At 54.3% G+C, this 20,849-nt stretch overlaps 1 protein-coding gene across 1 annotated transcript; it reads right to left on the minus strand.

The window, feature by feature from the left end:
• Nucleotides 1-1,197: 1,197 nt before the first annotated feature.
• CSK (C-terminal Src kinase) lies at nt 1,198-19,308 on the minus strand. The gene is made up of 13 exons (XM_016144151.2): nt 18,671-19,308; nt 6,099-6,178; nt 5,645-5,758; nt 5,422-5,534; nt 4,882-5,101; nt 3,931-4,024; nt 3,666-3,731; nt 3,483-3,582; nt 3,298-3,388; nt 2,777-2,850; nt 2,497-2,692; nt 2,303-2,389; nt 1,198-2,053 (listed from the first exon to the last, which is right to left on the minus strand). The coding sequence occupies exons 2-13, from the start codon at nt 6,111-6,113 to the stop codon at nt 1,871-1,873; spliced, it is 1,353 nt and encodes a 450-aa protein (XP_015999637.1). The 5' UTR covers nt 6,114-6,178; nt 18,671-19,308; the 3' UTR covers nt 1,198-1,870.
• Between the last annotated feature and the right edge of the window lie 1,541 nt (nt 19,309-20,849).

A 20,849-nucleotide genomic window follows, 5' to 3' on the forward strand; every position in this document is an offset into this window, starting at 1 on the left:
GCTGCCCCTGCTCTAGTTTCAGCGTCTTTACCTAGAATGCCACCGCCTGCCCTCCCGTACCTCCTGCTCATCCTCCCAATCTCGGCTTACATGCTGCCTCTTCCTGGAAGCTCTCCCTGATCTAGAGACAAGATCTTATTCCCATGGCATACATATTTCTTTCATAGCACTTAATTGTGTTTGTAATTGAGATTGTCTTCCTGTGAACTTCACAGTCCACTTTGCTCACTACCGAACCCCAGTCCTAGCACAACAGGTATTCAAATATTTTGTTGTTGGAAAGATCCAGTTTTAGAAAAACGAGTCTGGTAGTACGCAGAGAGCAGACTGGGAGAGGTAAGGAGGCTGCCACACTGGGCTGGGGATGGGGTGGGATGGTGGCTGGACGGTGATGCAGGCACAAAGAACACTGCAAGGTCAGAACTCCCTGGATTTCAGGCCTTGCTGGTTGGGGCAGGAAAGGTCAGAGAGCGCCCCAACTGGACAAGGGGACCCTCAGCTGCCTCAGTGAATGAAGTGAGCCTTCCCCTGACCTTTAGAGGTTCTACACTGACCATTTGCCCCTGGGGAACCTGAGGGGAAGAAAATGCCATGGTTGGTCCTCATTCTCCATCTGTGTCCTCCTGGAGAGGCCCCCCACGTTTACGTCCTCAGGCACAGGGGTGGAGATAGGGCAGTGCTCTTACGTCTCAGGTGAACCATGAAAACCACCACAGCTCAGAGCCTCCCTCCTCTCTCCTTTTAGGGTCAACATCTTCTGTGAGGCATGAGTTATCTACCTGGCCTCCTACCAGTGGGACCCCATCTCCAACTGGTCAGGCCTGGCTTCCTCCCTGCTCCGTCCTTGGCTCCTGCCCTCCTTGTATGGATGGCTTGAACAACACAGTGGGAGAGGCAGCCGAGACCCCAGGCATTACCCTGTGGATGGGGCCCCAGAGCCCAGATGGCCAAGCCTCGGCTGTAGCAGGACAGAGGAGGAGGGCAGGTGGTGAGAGCTCCCCCATGGCAGACACAGGACACTCGCTCGTGCAGCTGACACAAAGCGGCGGCCACCTCTCCCCACCGTGCTCCCCACCCGCTCCACTCACAGGGCAAGCACAGCCCCACTCACAGAAACAGGGGGATGGACAAGATGGCATGGGGATGGGGGGCAGGGGGGACAGGCAGGCTCGGCGGAGTAAGCGCCGAGGCCGGGCAGCGGAGTCCTCATGGAGTGGTTTATTACGATTCCATCTCACAAGGCAGGCGGGCGGCAGCACACATGAGCTCCAAGCCCCTGACAGACGTCCGCCTCGGGCGCATGCAAACAGTGCAACATGATCAAGCGCAAACACAGGGCGACCGAGGCGACATGAAACATGGACTGGGGTACAAGGCTGGGGCAATGGGTCCCTGAAGAGGGGCCTGGTCTCCCCAACCCTTGTGGGCAGGACAGGAAAAATAAGATTCGTACTTCTTGTAAAATGCCCATTTCCTGGGTATTTTCTTTCTCCTTATTTTGAAAAATAATAAAAAATAAACACACAGAAGAAAAAAATCTCAAAAAAAGGAATAAAACTCTAGGAAGGTGAGAGATAGGAGGCCAGAAGAAGCCTGACCACGGTGGGGGCATCTGCCTCCCGCTCCTCAGCCTCGTCCCTTCTTGGTCCCTCAGTGGGGCTCCCTAAGCCCCACAGGTGGGTCCATGAGAGAAGGTGCCAAGCGTAGGTGGGATCCCTATGGGGCCAGAAGGGGCGCAGGCTGAGACAGAGGAAAGAGGCCCACTGGCCCACTGGGCCCAGTTCAGGCTTGGGCCCAGCAAGGGAGCACGAGGTCCACAGTCTCTCCAGGTTCAGTCCCCACAGGCCCATGACCTGGGCGAGGCCGGCCGTCACAGGTGCAGCTCGTGGGTTTTGATGTGCTCGAGCTGCTCGCGGAGCTGCAGGAAGGAGGGCCGCGTGGCAGCGTCCAGCTGCCAGCAGTTCTTCATGACTTCGTAGACTGCAAGCGGGCAGCCGTCGGGGGCATCCATCTTGTAGCCCTTCTCCACCCGAGGGACGACATCCTTCAGGGGCTGCAGGCAGTGGGGTGGTGAGTCTGTGTAGGACCTAACCCCTGGAGGGGACTCCCTACTCAGCATTCCTCTTCAGGGATCCCCTTCAGCTCCACCTCAGACTCAGGGCCAGGAAGTGGCCTGGAAGGCCCTGAGGGTAAGTCTATGGCTTCTCGGCCTCAGACAGGAGGCAAGGCCCAGGGAGGCCCCATACCCTGCCAACCCCTCTCTCAGCCCCAGCCATGCCCCAGCCACAGCACCCATACTCACAATTCTTGGATAAGGCACTCGCCCAAAGGAGTAGATTTCCCAGAGAAGAATTCCGAAACTCCACACGTCAGACTTGGTGGAGAATTTCTGCCATTTGGGTGGGAAAAATAGTGTTAGATACTGGGAATTTGAGGGTGGGGTGATCCAGGACCCCTGTCCACCACTGCTGATGCCGTGGGGGGAGGCCCACTCACCTTCTCTCTCAGAGCCTCGGGGGCTGTCCACTTGACTGGCAGCTTGCCTGTGTCCTGGGTGCTGGAGGCCTCCTTTGTGAGGCCGAAGTCGCTGACCTTGGCCACATTGTCCTCAGACACCAGCACATTACGAGCAGCCAGGTCACGGTGCACAAAGTTGTTGCCCTCCAGGTATTCCATAGCCTCACAGACGTCTCTGGGGGCGAGCCGGCCACATGTCCCCTCAGATGGGCTCCCATAACAGGGTGGGGTCCCCTCCCCCAGGGGCTGCTTCACTCACAGTGAGAACTTGAGGAGACAGTCTCCGCCCAGCACCGACCGACCACGTGATCGTAGATAGTCCACCAGGCTCCCCTGGGGCAGAAGAGACAGACCCACCAGCCCATAGTCAGACTTGCCCTCCAGCCCTCAGGAACAGTGCACTTGAGGCTGGGTAAAGGGTGAGAAAAGGGGAGGAGCATGGCCTCAAGGAGTCAACATGAATGTTGGATTCTACATGCTGGACACTGTACTTAGCTATTTTCATGCATTATCTCTTAATTCTCATCAGTCTCAGAGGTAAACTTTGTTAGTATCTCCATTTCACAGATGAGTAAATTGACAGAGAGGTGACACAACTTGTCCAAGGACATAGTGAATAAATGATGAGCCTGGACAAAAGCTGAGCCCTGGAGACTTCAAAGCTCAGTTGGAGGGAAGGGACTGAAAGCAGCCCAAGGGCACTGTGGGGGGCTTGGGGCAGTTGGAAAGCCCCAGTGTTCAATTCCAGCACAAGAGATGGGTCACCGGGCAGGAGCGCACCTTGGCCATGTACTCGGTGACGATGTAGAGCCCACCCTTCTCCTCCACGATCACGCCAAGAAGCTGTACCAGGTTGCTATGTCGAAGTTGCCTGGGGCAGGAGAGGTGGTCAGACCCTGCCAAGCCTCCTCATCCCTTGCCTGTGCCAGGCAAACTCCCCACCCACCACTCCTTGCCCAACTCACGTCATGACTGAGGCTTCAGCCAGGAAGGCCTGGGCAGTGGCGTCATTCTTAATGCACTTGACAGCGACTTTGTTCCCTCGGTAATCACCTAGCATCACATCTGCAGGGAGAGAGCCGGGGGTTGTTTCTGGACTCTGCACAGTCCCTTGGCCCCTCACAGGGCTCCCAGCCCCACTCACTCACCTCCGAACTCCCCTTTCCCAATGGTCTGCAGCAGCTTCAGGTCCTTCATATTCAGCGCCCAGCCACCTAGTGGAGGGGGAGGGGGTTTAGTGGGGGGTGTTTTGCTGGAGCAGAGTTCACAGCAGGAGCGACAGAGGCTGACTGAGCTATAACACGTGGGGTTCCCTAGAGGTTTCCAGAGCCTCCGGGATGGGGTAATGCCAAGAAGCCTGGGTAGCAGGTGGTGGGTAGGAAAGTGAGGAATGGGGGTGAGGGTGGTACTCACTGCGAAAGAACTCATCCTGAGCTGCCACTGTGCCCTCCATGACCTTTGGCTTGATGAGCCGAGTGCAGAGCCCGTCTGCATCTGAGGTGTAGTGCTGCAGGGAACAGGGACGCTCACCAGAAGCTCACATGCACTACCCAGGTCTGACCACCAGAGGGTGGCAGAGGCTCGTTCCACTCAACCCCAGAGTACTTTGGGTAGGAAGGGTTCCCTATTTCTGGCAAGTCTGGGCTTAGGGAGGCCCCAGACTCTTGATATATGGCCTACTGCCTATGCCGCCCCACACCCAGGTGCTGGACAGATTCTCCACTGTTGCTACCATTCTGGGCCTTACAAGCATTCCCAGGCAGAGGGCAAGCCCTGACTCAGTCCAGACACCAGCCTGTAGTCAGGTATGCCCAAGTCCCTCCCCTGCCAGAGGCCAAGCCAGGACTGCAGGGGAAGGGAGCTAAGATTGAGTGCAGGAGGTATCTGGGAAGCTGTCTGGGACTACTGGATGCCAGGAATGGCCTGGCCAGGGATGGCAGAGCTGGCCTCAGGAACTTTAGGGACATGTGGGCACACCCATGCAGGTGCAGGAGCTCGGGGAACCCTGGCCATCAAGGTGTAGCTCATCCTTTTGCTTGGGCATGTAGTTCCATGAGTGGCTGGAAGGAAGCTTGTTCTGGGGTAGGACAGACTCAGATTCAAGTCCTGAATCTATAGCTGTATGACCTCCACCAGGTCCCTTACTTGCTCTGAACTTTCATTTCCTGGCCTGTGAAATGGGGATACTGCCACCCTCCCTGTGGTGGTACTGTGGGGTCAGAGATGCACCCTAGCACGTGGCAGGTGCTCCATCGAGGCATGAGGAAATGCAGGCTCACAAAGGCTACATGACGCTCCCAAGGTCACCCAGAGAGAAGTGTGAGACTGGAGCTGGCATCCAGGCCCATAGGTGCTGCGGCTCACCTCCACCAGCTGCATGAGGTTCTCAAAATACACCTCCTCGTCGATGCTGAGCTTGCTGGCATGGTACATGATGCGGTAGTGCTCCACCTTGCCGTCGCAGCTCACGCATAGTGTGTAGTCGCCAGGGTAGTTGGTGCTCTCTCGCACCAGGAATAGGCCTGTCTCTGGAGGGCACAGAAGTCGCTCTGCCTGCTCCCGTGTGATCTTGCCATGGAACCAGCTGAGGGACAGCCAGGCCAGGGGTCACGGTGGCCCAAGGGTATGAAGCCTGGTGCCTCTGCCAGCCTCTCCGTGTATCTTCCAGGCTCTACTTTCTGAAGGCCTTCCCTTTCTTCCCACCCTTCCCTCTGCAGGCCCAGCCCCATTCACCTCCTTTGAGGTACAGCATCAACATATTTCCTCTCATTTTGAGAAGCCCTCAGGACACTCCAGCCCTTTCCTCTGACCTCCCTGTTTCCCTGACTCTCGTCTAGGGGAACTAGGGCTCCTCATCTTCCCTCCTTTCCAGACTGGGAGAGGGGCCCCCTCATCAGTACTCACGGCATGAGGCTGAGTTTCGTGCCAGCTTTCACGCCCTCCCGCTTCTGGACGTAGTTGGCTGGGATGATGCCCTCACGGCCCACCTTGTTCTTGGCTTTGTACCAGTTGGGGTCCTGGGGAAAGGGCAGCCAAGACATGCTCTCAGACCCACCCTTCCCTGCGGTGGAACCAGGACCCCAGATGTGGGAGGTGGAGGGGGTAGGCATGTGAGACTCCCGATTACCTTGGTGACGGCCACAATGGTGAGCACGTCTCCCTTGCAGAAGGGAAGGTCCTGCTCAGCAGTGCCATGAAAGTTGTACTTGGCAATACATTCTGTACCGGATGGCCAGGCGGCCTGTAGGACAGGCGACAAGTGGGTGGGTGCAGCTCGGGTCCCCTCTCTACCCACCTGCCCACACACCCTTGAGGTCACAGCTCTTGGCTGGCCCCTTTGAGCCTGGGCAAGGCAACCCCTCCCATGAGATTCCCACACTGCCCCAGACCTGTGCTCTCATTTGGAGGGCCCTGTGTCTGACAGCACACCCTGGAATTCCATTTTGTTGGAAGCCAGGGCTGGGACAGACGGCTAGGAAAAAGGGGAGCAAACTGATCTGAGCCCTCATTCTCTCTTCTGCTCAGCAGCCCCATGGGGTGACAGGGATGCTCAACTGTCCTAGACCCTGCCCCTGTGGCACCTGTATTGCTGACATCGTCTCAGAAGATCTGGTGTCCCCGTGTCACAGGAAAGCTGACCTGTCACTTGGTACCATGGGAGCTGTGCAAAGAAAAGGAAGAGCAAAGAGCGGTATGAAGAGATGGCTCCTTCCGCAAGTCCCTGAGATTATACTCCTCTCCACAGCAATACGAACAGGTGGCCAGGGTTGGGAATGGGACGAGGGCAGCCTTCTCCAGTCTTGGCAGGCTAAAGGCACTGAAGTAGGAAGGGGGCTGAAGCTTGATGACTGGGGACCACCAGCGATGGAGGGGTCACCAACCCTAAGCCAATAGGGGGCTTACTACCCAAAAGAATGGTCAATAGAGGCAAAGGAGGTTTGGGGGCTGAGTAGCACCAGTGCCATCTGCCCTACCAACCCAAAGCCCAATGCTAGCTAACTGGTCTGTGGGGAAGGGGGCCCAGGGCAGTTCTGTGATCCTGGGGAAGGTGCTATGTGACTTGGAAAAGTCACCTGTCCTTTGTAAGTGTCTTAGTTCCTTCATCTATAAAAACTTGCCCAGGTGGTATCTCTAAAGCCGAGGTACACTTACCCATGGTGTGGCTGTCCCACCTCTGGGTGCACACCCATGAGAAAACAGGGCAGGTGTCCACAGATGCAGGCACAAGAGCACTCACTACAGCACGATTTGTAATAAACTTGAAACTGAAAACTGCCCAGATGCCCACCAAGAGTCAGGTGGACACCCTGTGGTTACATCTGCAGAATGGAACACTGCTGTGGTGAACATCAATAAGCTACAGCTATGAAACTGCACTGAAGAACTTCTAAACATAAGGTTAAACAAGAAGCCAGTCACAGACAAGCACCTGCCATGTAATTCCATTTGTATAAAGTTCAAAATCAGGCCTAACCCATGGTGCAGGCTGGCGACTGCCCTTGGGAGGGAGTGGTGACTAGAAGGGGCATGAGAGAGGCCTCTGGGTGCTGGTTATGCGATTATCTGAGCCCTGTCGGGGGTGGGTTCTCTCTGCGGCAATTCACTGAGCTGTACCCTTATGACTGGTGCACTTTTTGGTGTGTATATTTACTTCAAAAAGTTAACTCTTCAAAAGAGCTACCCTAACCAACCCCACACCCCAAGAGCAGCAAGACAATGCATCGAACACACATATACTTGTACCTGTCTCAGGAAGCAGAGGGGCTGGGGCTTTGACAGGGTTAGTGACTTCTCAAACATGACCACCTACCCCACTCTTGGCAGTGGTAGAATTCATTTGAGTGCAAGTGTCTAGGGATGTGAGGTCAGCAAGGACTGCAGAGCTTACTAGGTGGGCTTCCTAGAGGAGGGAATGTTGGAGCTGAGCTCTGAGACTGGAGGGGTTAGAAAGATAGGCAGAGCGGGCTGGAGAGAGCACCTCAGGTTGGTTTGACACCCTGAGCAAAGGTGCTGGGGTAGAGACAGGCACAGCCGTGAGAAGCTGGCTTAGCTGGAAGCCCATGGTGAGGGAGGGTGAGAGACAGACCCTAGCCATCTGAGCACCATCAGTCTTCTGTAGAAACTGTCTAGAGTGAGCCTGGCATAAATCTTGCAGGGCACAGGAACTTCAAACACTAATGTGAGGAACCAGGGTTTGCTTCTGAGGGCCATGGGGCCTGGGGGCCTCAGCAGCAGAGCATGTGGTCTTGGAGACTAGGAGGAGCCACGGAATATAGAGCTGGGAGAACCACCAGCTTCTAGGCCTCACTCCTGGGTCTAGAGTCAGGCAGATCTGGCTCTGTCAAGTGGGCAACTCAGGCAAATGACTCAACCCTTCTGAGCATTTAGATCCCTCAACCTGAGAGGTAGGGACAAGGATGCCCTGCAAGGAGGCTATGGAGGGAATGGAATGAGGCCATGGACTTGGAAGTGTCTGGTGCAGGACCTGGCATAAACTGCACCAGCCCCCATCCCCAGTCCCCGGCCTTTCTTCCCTTCCCCAAAGGCTAGCCGGTCAGCCTCTGACATCTGATAGGAAGACTGAGGCCCAAGGAGGATGAGCTTTGTCTCCCCACACCTGCACATACACATTCACACAACTAAGCCAGCTCGAATCCAGGAACCATCCCCTGGGCTCCCATGGTCCGTATACTATGGGAGCCATGAGCGCCTTACCCCTATTTTATGGAAGCAGAAACTGAGGTTCCCAAGGTTGTACAACTTACCTGAGCTAACACAGCTAGTTAGGGGTGATGGGTGGCCCAGACCTGAAACTGGGGCCCTCAAACTTCAGACCCTTCTGAATAGGGGCTCTGCTAGCTCTCTGTTTCCCCACCTGCTCTCCCCACCCCCAAAAACCTGGAAGCCACTGCAGGAGGGCATGGAGGCTGTGGCACCATTAGTCACTCTCTCAGCTGTGTTTGCAAACTCTCTTTTCCCAGCCTGCATCTGCTGCCACTGACTCCCCAGTGACTTGATGATAATAAAAATAATACAGGCCCTGTTTTCTGAGCACTTATTCTGTGCCAGGTCCCATCTGCAGAATGTTATAACTTGTCAAATCCTGAGGGGGAAGCTATTATTACCCCCATTTTACAGATGGGGACCCCGAGCAAAGCCAAGAGGCCTTGCTGAAGTCACAAGTTGAGTGAGCATCCTGCCCCACTGACATGTGAGCCCTCAGGCTAGTCCTTCCTCACCCCTGTGCCTCCCTGCCTCCTCTGCCCACACCATGCCACGACCACACTGGCCCAGGAGAGAAAGTGTGCACAGGAGGAGAGAAGCAAGCAGTGCTCAGAAGGGGGCAAGCCCAGGAGGTGGTGGCCAGGGTGGCCTTCTTCGAGGGACTGTGCTTGGGCAACGCAACAGGAGATCTGGAAACGAGAGGATGGAGCTATCTCCTTCCCTCTGCTCTATTGGCTGAAACCTGAGGATATGATATCCCCATCTGTACATTGGGTTGGTGGTAACTCCACAGCTTCAGGGCTATTCTGAGGACTGGAGTTGCTGCCTCTCAGGGCCAGGAACAAGGCCTGCCTTGACATAGAAACCCTGACCATAGGAGCTTTGGACTATTGACAGCTCCTCCCTAGCACAGCCCAGGGTGGCTTAGCAGCCTTGAAGGCTAGGGGCCACCCTTAAGGCCCTGAGGGTCCAGCCGGGCTGTCCCCCTCCAGGTCATGGCCTAAAAGCCAGACTGGCTAGGAGGGATTGGTACAAACCTAAGCCTCCAGGCTGGCCTAGGTAAGGCACAGCGGCCTTTTTTAGGGTTATGTGAATCTGGTTTCAGGCCACTTTATGGAGGCTGTGCAGAAACACTGTCCTGGGACTCAAGGGCTCTGAGTCCTGTTCTTTGCTCAGCCAACTGGTTGTGTGACCTTGGGAAAGTCACTTGACTTTTCTGAGACTTGCTGGATCTCAGATCTCCAGCATCTCAGCAACACTTGTTTCCCACCTGCCGTTCACACCTTCTGCCTTGGCATTCCCCTCTTACTCTCTCCCCTTGCTCTACCCAAGGAAACTCCACTCTATCTTCAGGTCGCAGCAGAAGAAATGCTTCTGTTGCACATGTGCCAAAAAAATGTAACAGGACAGTCCCTGCAATACTGTTTATAGTGGAAAGAGATCAAAAGACAATCTCTATGTCCATTAATAAGGGACCAAATAAATAAATGACCAGATAGCCCTCAAAGAGAACAATATACTCCAGATGTGATAGGGCCAGAACACATCTTCAGCTGCTGATACACAACATTCCTCATGACAAAGTATGTAGAAATGGCAAAAGCCAGACCAAATCATTGGAAGGAAAAGCTACTGGATGCAGCTTCCAAGTACTACCACACAGAACAATCAGAAAAAGGAAAAAGCACCTTCACAATAGGGAGATCTGGCAGACACCTCATTAACCAAGTGCTGGCAAATCAAGCATCACCAATAGTGAGAGAAGTGACACTGACTGCCTCCTGCTACGATGTACTGAGGAGGCACAGCTTCCAGTGTGGTATTCCGCAGAGCTGCTCAGCCTGACTCCCGTCAGAAAGACAAAATCAGACAGAGCCCAAATATTTGGCCTGAACCCTTAAAGTCAATGTCATAAAAGACAAAACAAAGACTGGGGAATATTCTACATTAATTAAGACATTGAAGGGACATGACACAACAACAAAATGATAATTACATCAGGTGAAAGATATGTTATCTAACCTTATTACGGTAATTGTTTTGCAATATACGCGTATCAAATCATCACACTGTATACCTTAAATTTACACAATGTTATACGTCAATTATAGCTCAATAAAGCCGGAGAAAAAAGAAACATAATGATAAGATTCAACTAGTGATTCTGAATCTGATTCTGCATGAGAAGGGGAAAAAAAGCTATAAAAAATCATTTGGACACAATTGGGAAAATGGAAATGTTAGATAATATTAAGTGTGACCATGATATTATGGTTATGTAAGCGATCCACGCTACAATACTTGGGAGTGAAAGGTATGATGCCTGCAACTAACACTCACATAAATCAGCAAAAAAAAATACATATACACACGTGTCCAATGTATACAAAAGAAGAGGTAAAGCAAATGTGGCAAAATGTTAAGAACTGATGGATCTGGGTAAAGGATGTATGGATATTCATTATACTATAATTTCAGCTTTTTAGTAGGTTTGAAATACGCAAAAGGCCGTAAAAAAGAGCATGGTGCAGGACATGATCCATGGTACATTACAAATTGTGTTTTTCAAGGTGACACGCAATTCATCCCTAAACTCGGATATACATAACTTATCTTTGAAAGACAGAAGAAACTGACAACAGAGGTTGCCTCTGGGATGAGGAGGGGGAATAGCATCAAGTTTAAGGAAAACTGACTTTTCGCTGTATATTTGCTATGGCCCTTTTTGACATATTTTTTTAAGCCACATTTATTACCTTTCCCCTAAAAATAAGACTGAAAATATATAACTTTTTGAAAGCCACCTCTGCCAAGAGCGTTCCTTGGTCCCCCAGCTGTGTTAGCTGCTCTGGGGCTCCATAGCCTCTCACACATTCCCATGCTCCAGCAAGAACCTCACTGATCCTGGCTTGGGAGCTCTGCTGGGTAAGAGCTGGGGGTTGACTCATGGCCCCAGCATGGGCTGGGCCCAGAGTGGCTGTTCAGTAAATGAGAGCTGGATGAATGAATGAACCAACAAACGAAAAGGGAAGCTAGGGTGGCTGCACCACACTGAGGTCTCATAACCGACAGGACTATATTTAACCCCAAAGGACAGCAGCTGTTACCCCACCCCCATAGGGTAGGGGACAGGGAACTTTGTGAAGTCAATGCTTCACTCTGACTTCCTGCCCCAAACCCTGCTCCCAGAAGTCCTTGTGCTAGGGTCCCGGGAACAGGCTGGGCATTGTGCCCAAGGGCTGAGGTCAGTGGCCACAGCCTCAGACAGGCCTTTCTTGGGAGTCGGGCTGGCAGGGTTGGGGGCAAAAACTCTGGGCTGCCCTTTCTCTGCTCTGGGGGCAGTTTTAGACCCCTACAGCCAAGTAAGCACTGAGGGCCCGGGTAGGTCAAGGGGTTCCTGCCCTACCCCCCACCAAAACGCCACTGCCTAATGGGGCGTGGGAGCCTTCAGTAACTGTTTACACCCAGCTAAAAATATCCACTAAAAGGGGAAGTACACAAGAGACCTGGGGGGAACTCAGGGCCAAGGCCCCCAGAGGCTCTGCTTCTGCCACAGGACCCAGCTGGAGTCTGGGAGGTAGAGCACAGGCAGTCACTAGAGGCAACAGTTAAGTTCACCTTGCCTTCTCATTCTTATAGCCAGTGTTTCAGAAACCTCCCTATATACCCAGTCCCATGCTTGGATGGGCTAGGATGGGCAGGAGAAGGAAAGGGTCCAGAAGGTCCTGCCTGTGAGGTCCCAAGAACTCCACTTGATGCCTCAACAAGATGCAAACCATCTGGATGTGCTCAGTGCTTCAACAGACAGGAGACGTGGGCAACCTGGGAAGGCTTCAAGGAAGAAGGGGAGGGGAGCTGGAACTGGGAGGATTTTAAGTAGAAGTGACTAAGAGGGGGATGAACTAGATCAGGTCAGACTTAAGATTCCAAATTGTGGTACAGAGGGAGTTAATTAAGGCTGAAGAAAGCTCAAGGTGGGGGTCCACAGAGGCTTTGAAGCCAGCCCGAGGTTTCTGACAGGTCACAGGATGGACATAAGCAGAACTGAGTTTTTGATTTGGGCACCCACTCCCACCCCCACCCCAAAAGGGCAGTGTATTCGAGAAGGGTGGGGCACTGCCAGCAGTTAGGCTGGTTTGGCAGCAGTAAAATCAGCCCCACCTCTGGTTCTGCAAAGGACACCCAGGCTGTGGGCACTGGGACGCCCCTGGCCACATACCGGGCCATTGGGTAGAGGGTTGCAGCTGACCCAGGCAGGTAGTCCCAGAGCCTTCAGCACCCCCACTGCGCAGATATCTCAGGGTTGGGCAGCAGAACTGGGCACAAGATGCTTGGAGATGCCTAAACTTCCCTGAAGGTTCAGGAAGAGCTGGAAAGGCAGTTTCATTTTGGCTCCAGTGTGTGCTGCCTGACCCCCACCCCTGGAGCTCCCTCAGCCTTCAGCAACCCTGCTCTAAGGGGAAGGATGAGTTTAATGGCTGAAAAATGTTAAAAAGGAAATTACAGCAACTCTCTGGCTTTTTCTTGTCCCCAATGGTTTGATGGGACTGGAAATTCCATCTAGCGGTTTGGGAAAGGTAGAGGCTAGAGTGAGGAGGCCAATGGGAATCTCTTCTCCCAGGTCCCCTGTGGCTGGAGGCTGACACAGAAAGGTTTCTAATTACTGCTCAGGAGTCTAATTACCTACGTGCACTGGGCAGTGGGAACTGGGGCTTCCCCAGAGCCCTCCTACAGTCCTCTGTTGGCTTCTCAACATAGGCTGTAGTGTTTGCATCTTCATTTGCCTATATTTACATAAAGCCTCTCAGCACTGACCTCCAACAAGCCCTTAGAAATCATGGAGTGTCCTTGTCCCTCACCCGAAGTCTCCTAGCCATGTTACAGATGGGCAGACTGAGGCCCAGAGGCTCATAACCTGTCTAGAACTTTGGCCTCAAATTCCTGGTCTTTCCATCTCACAATGGGGCCCACAGAACACACAGCTCAGAAGGAAAAGCAATGGGGCCCAACATAGGACATACAGCCTTGCTGCCCACGTGAGGGAGAAGGTGGGTATCGATACCTTCCCCAAGAAGGATGAGCTGTGAAAAAATGAAAATACAAAACAAGAGTTTACCAGCCCATCCTGCCTTAGTTACTTAATCTTCCAAAAACCCTGTGAGGTTTTCAGTTGATCTGTTTGACAGAAAAAGAACCAGGCTCTAAGCAGCATCATCCAGCTTCCCAGGGCTAGATCAAGATGTTGAGCTCATATCTGTCAGAAGAAAAACCTCCAACCAACCTTTCCTTAGGCAGGACAGATGACATTCTGAAAATGGACAGATAGGTGAGGAGGGCAGCTGCCCAGAGCTTGGCCCTCCTGCTCTGGGAAGCACAGGTTACATCTGTGTCCATTCCTCATCTACCATACCCTGCCTCACACGGAGAAGCGAACAGTTTGTCTAGGGCCACACAGCAACTAGAGAAGCTAGCAGCCCTAAAGAGGATAGAAGCTCCTAGCAAGGACCTCGGCCCCAACCCTGCCTCTTCTGCAAATGCTTCTTGATTTTCATGGCCCTTCCCCTCCAGGAAGTCCTCCTAGCTGTTCCGGCCTACACAGATCCCCAGCTTCTGAGTTCCCACCAACCCTGCCAGGAAGTCAGAACCACAGGCCTCCCCTAACTGACTTCTCTCTGAATCTGGTCTCCCTACTGGCCAGCAGGGGAGCTCTCAAGTTTCCTTCTTCACTGTCCCCTTCCAGTCTCCCTGCAGCGTGGACAACACAGGCCACAGATGCCTGCTTCTGGGTGAGGACCAGGTGCTGGGCAGAGCTGAGAAGTAGCAGCCAGGTTGGGCAGGCGTCAGATGACACCCAGGTTTTCACCCACCCACAGGCTTCCTACTGTGCAGAAAGCAGGAGAGGCAGAGAGAGTTACCAGGCAGCCTCTCTTCTGCTTGCTCCTGCAACTCAGGGCCCAGACCACGGAAGAGGTGGGGGTGGGGGGGGAGGCGGAGGGAAGCTGCGGTTGGAGGCCCAACCCCACCGAGGCATACACAGCTAGTGTTTGATGAGAAGCTGCTCTCATCACAGTACCTCAAAACCAGGAAGAGAAACTGAACAGACAAAAAGGGTGAGATAGGCTGTGTGGGACCCTCAGATCTCTGGGGGCCTGCCAAGGGGAGGTACCAGACAGTTGCTGGATAGATCACTTCTGGGCCTCAGTTTCCCCTTGAGAAAAATGGGACTCTCTCCCTGGTCCTGCCCCAATTGGTGCAGGCTGCATCCTGCTAAGAGACCCCACAATTGGTAGAGCCCTCCTGATACCCCAGTGGGCTGTGGCCTCTCCCAGGAAGGAGGGCCTTGGCCCCCTGAAGCTAGTCTTCCCTTGCTTGCTTCTCCCCTTAGCCACACAGGGAGCACACCAGCTCTTCCTTCACCAGCTCTTTATTTTTAGGTCTAAATTTGACTTTAATCATTACTTAGCAGATTCTATTTCCAGCCCTTGGATGAAGGGACCCAGAGGAGAGGAGGAAGGGAGGCAGTGCTCCCTGCCTGGTATGGGGGGTGGCCTGCTCCTCCACCCATCCTGTCCCTAACCAGGGAGCGGGGGACTGAGAAACACCCAAAGGGCTCACCCCAGCCGGACCAGCATCTTAGAAAGGACCCCACCCTGTGACCTCATCCCAGTCTAAGCTGTGAGACAGGAGAGCAGTTGTAATACCCACTTCCCCTGAACCAAGACCAGGGAGAAGGGAAATACTCTATAGGCAGAAGTCTGGCAGCCAGAGTCCGAAGTCACGTGCCTGATAGACTTCTGTATTGACTGGGCCACCTGGGAGAGGACCCTCTGCCTAGGTTAGTCCTGGGCCATCTTAGGGTCATCTGGGGCTATGGTCTCCTAGGCCCAGGAATTCCAAGCTGAGAATGGTTTCCTCCTCCTATCCATGGGGTGGCCCCAGAAGGGCACTCCCAGTTCTCTGGTCTCCAGAGAAGCAGAACAAGAGGAGGAAGCAAGTGATTTCTCAGTACACACTCAGGTTAGACTGGGGAACATCTGCCAAAGAGGAGGATGCTAACACACGAGACTTCTCCAGGGATTTATGAACCATCTATGTTCTTCTACAACTGCTAGTCGGGAGGCCCTAAAATCCCTGCCTCCCCCTAGCTTTCTTTCTTTCCCTAGCCACTGGGAAAGGGTGGGAAGATGAGGCTAGCATGCCTGTCCCTGGATTAGGGCTCAGGATGCCTATGTCCCTTGCACGAGTCTCAGTTTTCCCAGGGAAAGTAGGCCTCTGTCTCCACTGGGGAAATGCAGGGCTGGCCTACGAAGTAGCTGAAGCCGGGGGACAGGAGGCAGCTGGGCTCTCAGAGACGAGACCTTGTCCACTCAGCTCCAATGCTGGGAGAAGAGAGGGATGGGTAGGGTCTCAACCCAAGCAGTAGACCATCTTCCTAAGGCCAGGACAATGATCTGGGCTGGCCAATCACAGATAGGAAAGGGAAGGCAGGGAGGTGGATTATGGCACTGGCCAGAGTACTCCAGAAGCTCAGGAACAGAAGGTTTCAGAAGGGCCCACAAGACAGAGGCCAGCTATTGGCTGTGTGAACCATCAGCCAACCCTGGCCCAGGCCTCTTGCTCCCGTGTTGAGTCAGCCTGTGTTGGGTCCATCAACAATGTCAACCCTCTTGACGAAGTGCCTATGGAGTCTAGTGGCTGTGCCAGGCTCTTTCTAGCACATTGATTAGTTCACACTGTCTGCACACGTCCCTCTAAAACAGGTTATCACCATCCCTCATGAGTATATAAAGGAACTCTGGCTCAAAGGGTGACTTGTCCAAGGTCCGTCCTCCTGGGCCTAAATGGCATGGCGGGGCCTGGAACCCATGCCGGTTGGGTGTCAAGTTGCCTGCTCTCTCCAATACGCCTGGCTGCTTTGGGGGCCTGTACTGACCACCACCACAGCAACAGGTAGGCAACAACAGTGCATGCGCTTAGTAAGAGGGACTGGGTGAGGTTGCTGTGGCAGCTATTCGGAAAATTCTGTAGCTTTTTAGAGGCAAAGTTACACAGACCGTACAGCAACATGAGAAAACGCCTACAGACACAGTGTTAAACGAAAAAAGGTGTTATGGCATGTACACTCAAATGACAACAGCAACGAAGGGGGTGGGGGAACAGCTAAGACTGGCTAGGAACTCCAAAATGCTACAGTCACTGGGCCAGTGAAGAAATAGTGGGTGATTTTTGTTTTGTTTTTTAAATTTCCTGTAGTGCTGTTTTGTTACTTTCTAAATTAAGAAACTAATACACATAGTTTTCTCATAATAAGCTCAGATTCGCTTCCCTGGGCCCTGCCTGCGCCCCTCCCCCCCCCCACCAGCTCTGTCCCTGGTGTCTGGGGCATCTTCTACCATGGGATGGCTTTTCTGACATGGGGAAGCTCCTGAGACATGTGAAGGTCTCTCTCTACCTTCTTTTCCTCAGATCATACATCTCTGTTCTTTGGGGACTATGTGTCAGGGCCCTAAAATTCCTCAAAAGATGGAGCACAGAACTGGACTCAGGCTGTCCTGCCCAATCAAGCCACCTGGTGGCTTATTGGGGCAGCCATGTCCCACTGTGGATCTTGGGCCTCAGCCCCTGTCTATACTCTGAGCTGCTCTGTGGTGGCTCAACGCCTTGAGGCTTAGTGTCCACTGAAGTAGTGCTGGGGACTGTTTTCTGGTCCTTCCTTACTCCTGACCCAATAGAGAAATGCAGCCATGCCTGAGAGGGAGAAAGGCAACAAGCTCATCAGATAAAAAAGATAAAAAACATCCCTGCACACGTTCCAGCCTGAAACCAGACCCTTTCTACAAAGGCCTCGAGACCTCCACGTACCAATATAGCTCGCAGTTTATATAAATGCGCCCAACCATGTCAGGCCTCAGTCCGCCCCTCAGGCTGGAAAGGAAGTTAGGGCTGGGTGAGAGGAGCCTCACAGGCACATGACATATGGGTCTCCTCCACTGCACATGTCAGGGTGACCAGAAAAAACTTTAAATCAAGGGCCAGAGGCCTGAGCAGGGTCTCAGACATGGCCCAGCACCCTCCGGGGAACCTCCCACCTTTCCAAGAACAAGAGGATCCTGCCACACTCCCAATCTCACCCGATGTCTTTGCCTTGCTAGGGTTCCACATTGGGACCCCTATTGTGTGGAGAGCTTGGAACAGACCCCTGGGTGTCCCCTGACAAAGCCCCTAAGCCAAAGCTGTAAGGTGCTCCCTGTGGAAACAGGGCTCTCACCTTTCCCGTTCAGATCCTATTCATGTTCTGAACTTGGATGCCCCTAAGCTAGCTGGGCCTGTTTCCGCTCAGTGAAACCATCAGGCTGTTTCATGTTTCAGCTCAGGGCCAGGGCTGCACCAGATGGGTGCCCATACACTCACTACATTCCCAGCAGTGGAACTCCGCCTCAGGTACCAGGGGGTAATCCCATGGGCAGTGCAGATGCTGCCTGAGCCCATAGCCAGGCAGAGCTGAGGCTGGGAGTCCTCTCCCTCCTCTACAATCCTCTGTAGAGGAGCATATGCTCCCTTCGCAGGGTCCTTTGGGCCAGACTGGGGGCCTGTGTCCCTGGTTGCCTTCCACCTACAGCAGCGCAGGTCTGCAGAGTGAGAGATGGAAGGACAGACGGCAAAACTCTGCCAGGGATCTGGGGTAGCAACTTCTTCCTTTGAGCCTCAGTTCCCTGGTCTACATGGGAAGGAAGATGAACCCCTAATTAATCTCCAAGGATCTGGTGGCTGGACACGCCCCTCCTGACACCTGGCCTGGACCCTGAGGGGCCTGGGAAAGTGGGCTGACCCGCTGCTGGGAGGTGGGGGCATGGTCTTAATGTCCAGTGTCACCTCTACCCAGGACAGAGGCCCTGCCCAGTTTTCCCACCCAAGGGTCAGAGGTCCCTTGGCTTAGGCCCGGTCTTCTGGGAGGCTGAAGGTAACAGGCTAAACCTCTAGGCCCTGGGCTCCCTGGAGCGGCAGGGTCTCTGTGGGGCAGGGAGGGAGGGGTCAGAACCAGGCAGGCCAGGGAACCGGCAGGGAGGCCCTGAGCAGGGAATGGCGAAGTGCCCATTCTCCAGGACCCTGGTGCAGACTGACCCCATCCCTCTGGGCTACAGCCCGACCTCACTCAGGGGTAAGAAGGGGAGAGACTCAGTGTGGCCTGAGACAAGTCTGTGGGACTCACACGGCAAGTACCTCCCTCCTGCGCTCCCCTCCCAGTTAGGCTGACAGTGACTCCCGGGAGAATTCGAAACCGGGAAGGAGGGGGTAAGGGCGGTGGGGGATGGGAGTGGACGCGACGGCAGCTGCAAAAGAAGCAACAGAAGCGGGATGTGAGACTTCCACCCTCCTCTCCCGAGAAGCACTCAGACACCCATCTCCGCCAGGCCTGCCAGGCACTCACCTCTCACGGGGGCACTGTGGTCCAGGCCACTTCGCCGCGGGCAGCATCAGCGGCCTGCGGGACGGTCCATGCGGCCGGGGGAGAGGGGAGGAGTGTAGGGGTCCCGGGGGGTGCGGTACAAAGAGGTATGGGTGCGAAGAGAGGGGAAGGAGGGACAGCCAGATGGAGGCAGGGGGCCGGCCGTGCGGTGGGGGTCGAGGAGGGAAGAAAGAAGGGAGAAGGGGGGCGGGAGGGAATAGGGGGAGGAAACAATGTAGCCGGCGCGGCCCCGGCAGAGTTCCGCTTCCGAACGCCGCCACCAAGGTTCGATTTGGGAACGTCGCGCCGGCTGCCGGGGGTCACCCAGGACGCTTAATCGGGGGCCGCGGGGGCTCCCCGCGCTCCACGCCCCGGAGGCTTCGGTGGTCACAGGCTGGCTGGGGCGGGAGAGACGGCTGGCCAGGGCACGGTCGCGACGGCGGCGCGGCCGGGCAGTCGCGCTACTCGGACCCCACCCCGGCAAGACCCCCGAGCAGGGTGCGGGGTGGGGCGGTAGCGGGAGGGCAGCGGTGGGCTCGGCAGTGGCGGCCAAGCTCGGCTCGCCCCGGGCTCCGCTGGGAGGAAGCTCGCAGGCCTGGCGAAAGGAAGCGCGGCCCGATCCTCCGCCCGCGGCAGCGCGCCTGCGCGAGGGGGGCCTGCCCGGCGTGCGACGGGGCGTGGGCCGGTGGGGCGTGGGCCTGAGGGACGGCGCCCCCTGCCGGGCGCTGGGGGCACTGCGGGGGGTGTGTTCGCGCCCACGCCCTGCCCCCAGCTGCCCGCCTGCAGTGAAGGCAAGCTCCCCTGAAGGTACCCCGCAGAAGGCCGAGCTGCCCGCCTTGCAGCCACCTCCAGTCTTCAATGGGCGCAGCTCCTCCCATGTAGAAGTGATTGAGGCCGGGTCTGGGCCCCTCTCCTCGACTCTCCTCGAATCTTTTTGTGGAGAGTGGGCCTTACTTGCAGCAATAGGCATTCACTCATTCATTTCTAGACATTTAATGGTGCAGGTTGCGTGATAGGCCCGGTTCTGGAGTCTAATTGTGGGATCACTTCATTACTCTAAAGCAGTTCTCAGTAGTAGAACTGACCGGCCAACAGACAAGTTCAAAGAAATGATTGATAAAAGTGGAGGGGTCAGTGTTCAAGGTCCACAGAAAACAGAAAAGAGGAGGATGGCTAATGGGGAGACTTTGTAGAGAGCCTGGACCTCAGGCAGAGAGAGCTGCATGGACAAAGGCAGGGAGAGATGAGAGAGCTTGATGGCTCTGGGAACTGGAAATCGCTCAGTATGGCTGCAGTTTGCAGTATGGGTCCAGGAGGTCCTGGAAGCCACAGGGACTAGAAAGATCTGAAGAGCCTTGTGGGACTTTCTTAGACTTTGTTTTCAGCCTGGAGGCAATGTGGAAGTTGTCAATAGCTGTGTGACTCTGGGAAAGTTGCTTAACCTTTCTGTGCTTTAGTTTCCCCATTTGGTAAAATGAGGAAATAATAGCACCAACCCTTAAGATTATGTGGGGCAGGAAGTGAGTTAATACATTTAGAGTGCTTAGTGTGCAGTGGCTGGCACGGGTCAGCCCTCAGTTAAGTATCGCCTGTTATTATATATCATTATTAACAAGGAGCAGGGAGGTGATCTGCTACAGAAGACAGTAGGTGTAGGTGTGGGTCATGGGGGATGTACAGCACTATAGGGAAGAGACCAGAGACTCCAGTGTAGGTAGGAGGTGTCAAGGCACTTCCTAGGGGACTGGACCCTGAAGGACGGGTCATGGTTGGGTGGGCAGAAAGGAGGGGCATTCTCTGGTGGGAAATATGAGGTGTACTGACAAAATGTTGAAATTGAAAGTAAGCAGGGGGCTAAGGGAGTGAGGAGGACAGTAAAGGGCCCTGTGGGAGAGTAAGCTGGCAAAACAGTGTGGCTGTGGATTGCAAAGAGCTTTACATGCCAGGAGAAGGAGTTGGGTGTGCCTCCTGACAAACAACAGGTTGACCCTCTGACCCAGTGAACCCCTAGGCCAGCTTCCCACTAAGGGGCCAGCCCTTCAAGAAAGGAAGTAGTAGTCATACACCTGCTCTTTGAGAGACATCCGGTAAGTCTCAGATAACTAGGGTATAGTGGAAAAAAGTGTGGATTTGGGGTTCAAATTTTAAATCTCAGCCGGGC

Source organism: Rousettus aegyptiacus, unplaced genomic scaffold (assembly GCF_014176215.1).
Source record: "Rousettus aegyptiacus isolate mRouAeg1 unplaced genomic scaffold, mRouAeg1.p scaffold_m13_p_3, whole genome shotgun sequence".
Classification (NCBI taxonomy): domain Eukaryota; kingdom Metazoa; phylum Chordata; class Mammalia; order Chiroptera; family Pteropodidae; genus Rousettus; species Rousettus aegyptiacus.

Coding starts and splice junctions, on each gene's coding strand:
- CSK (XM_016144151.2), bottom strand. Junction 3,732..3,930: donor TCAGGATGAGTTCTTTCGCA/GTGAGTACCACC, acceptor CCCCTCCACTAG/GTGGCTGGGCGCTGAATATG. Junction 2,054..2,302: donor GAGTGCCTTATCCAAGAATT/GTGAGTATGGGT, acceptor CACTGCCTGCAG/CCCCTGAAGGATGTCGTCCC.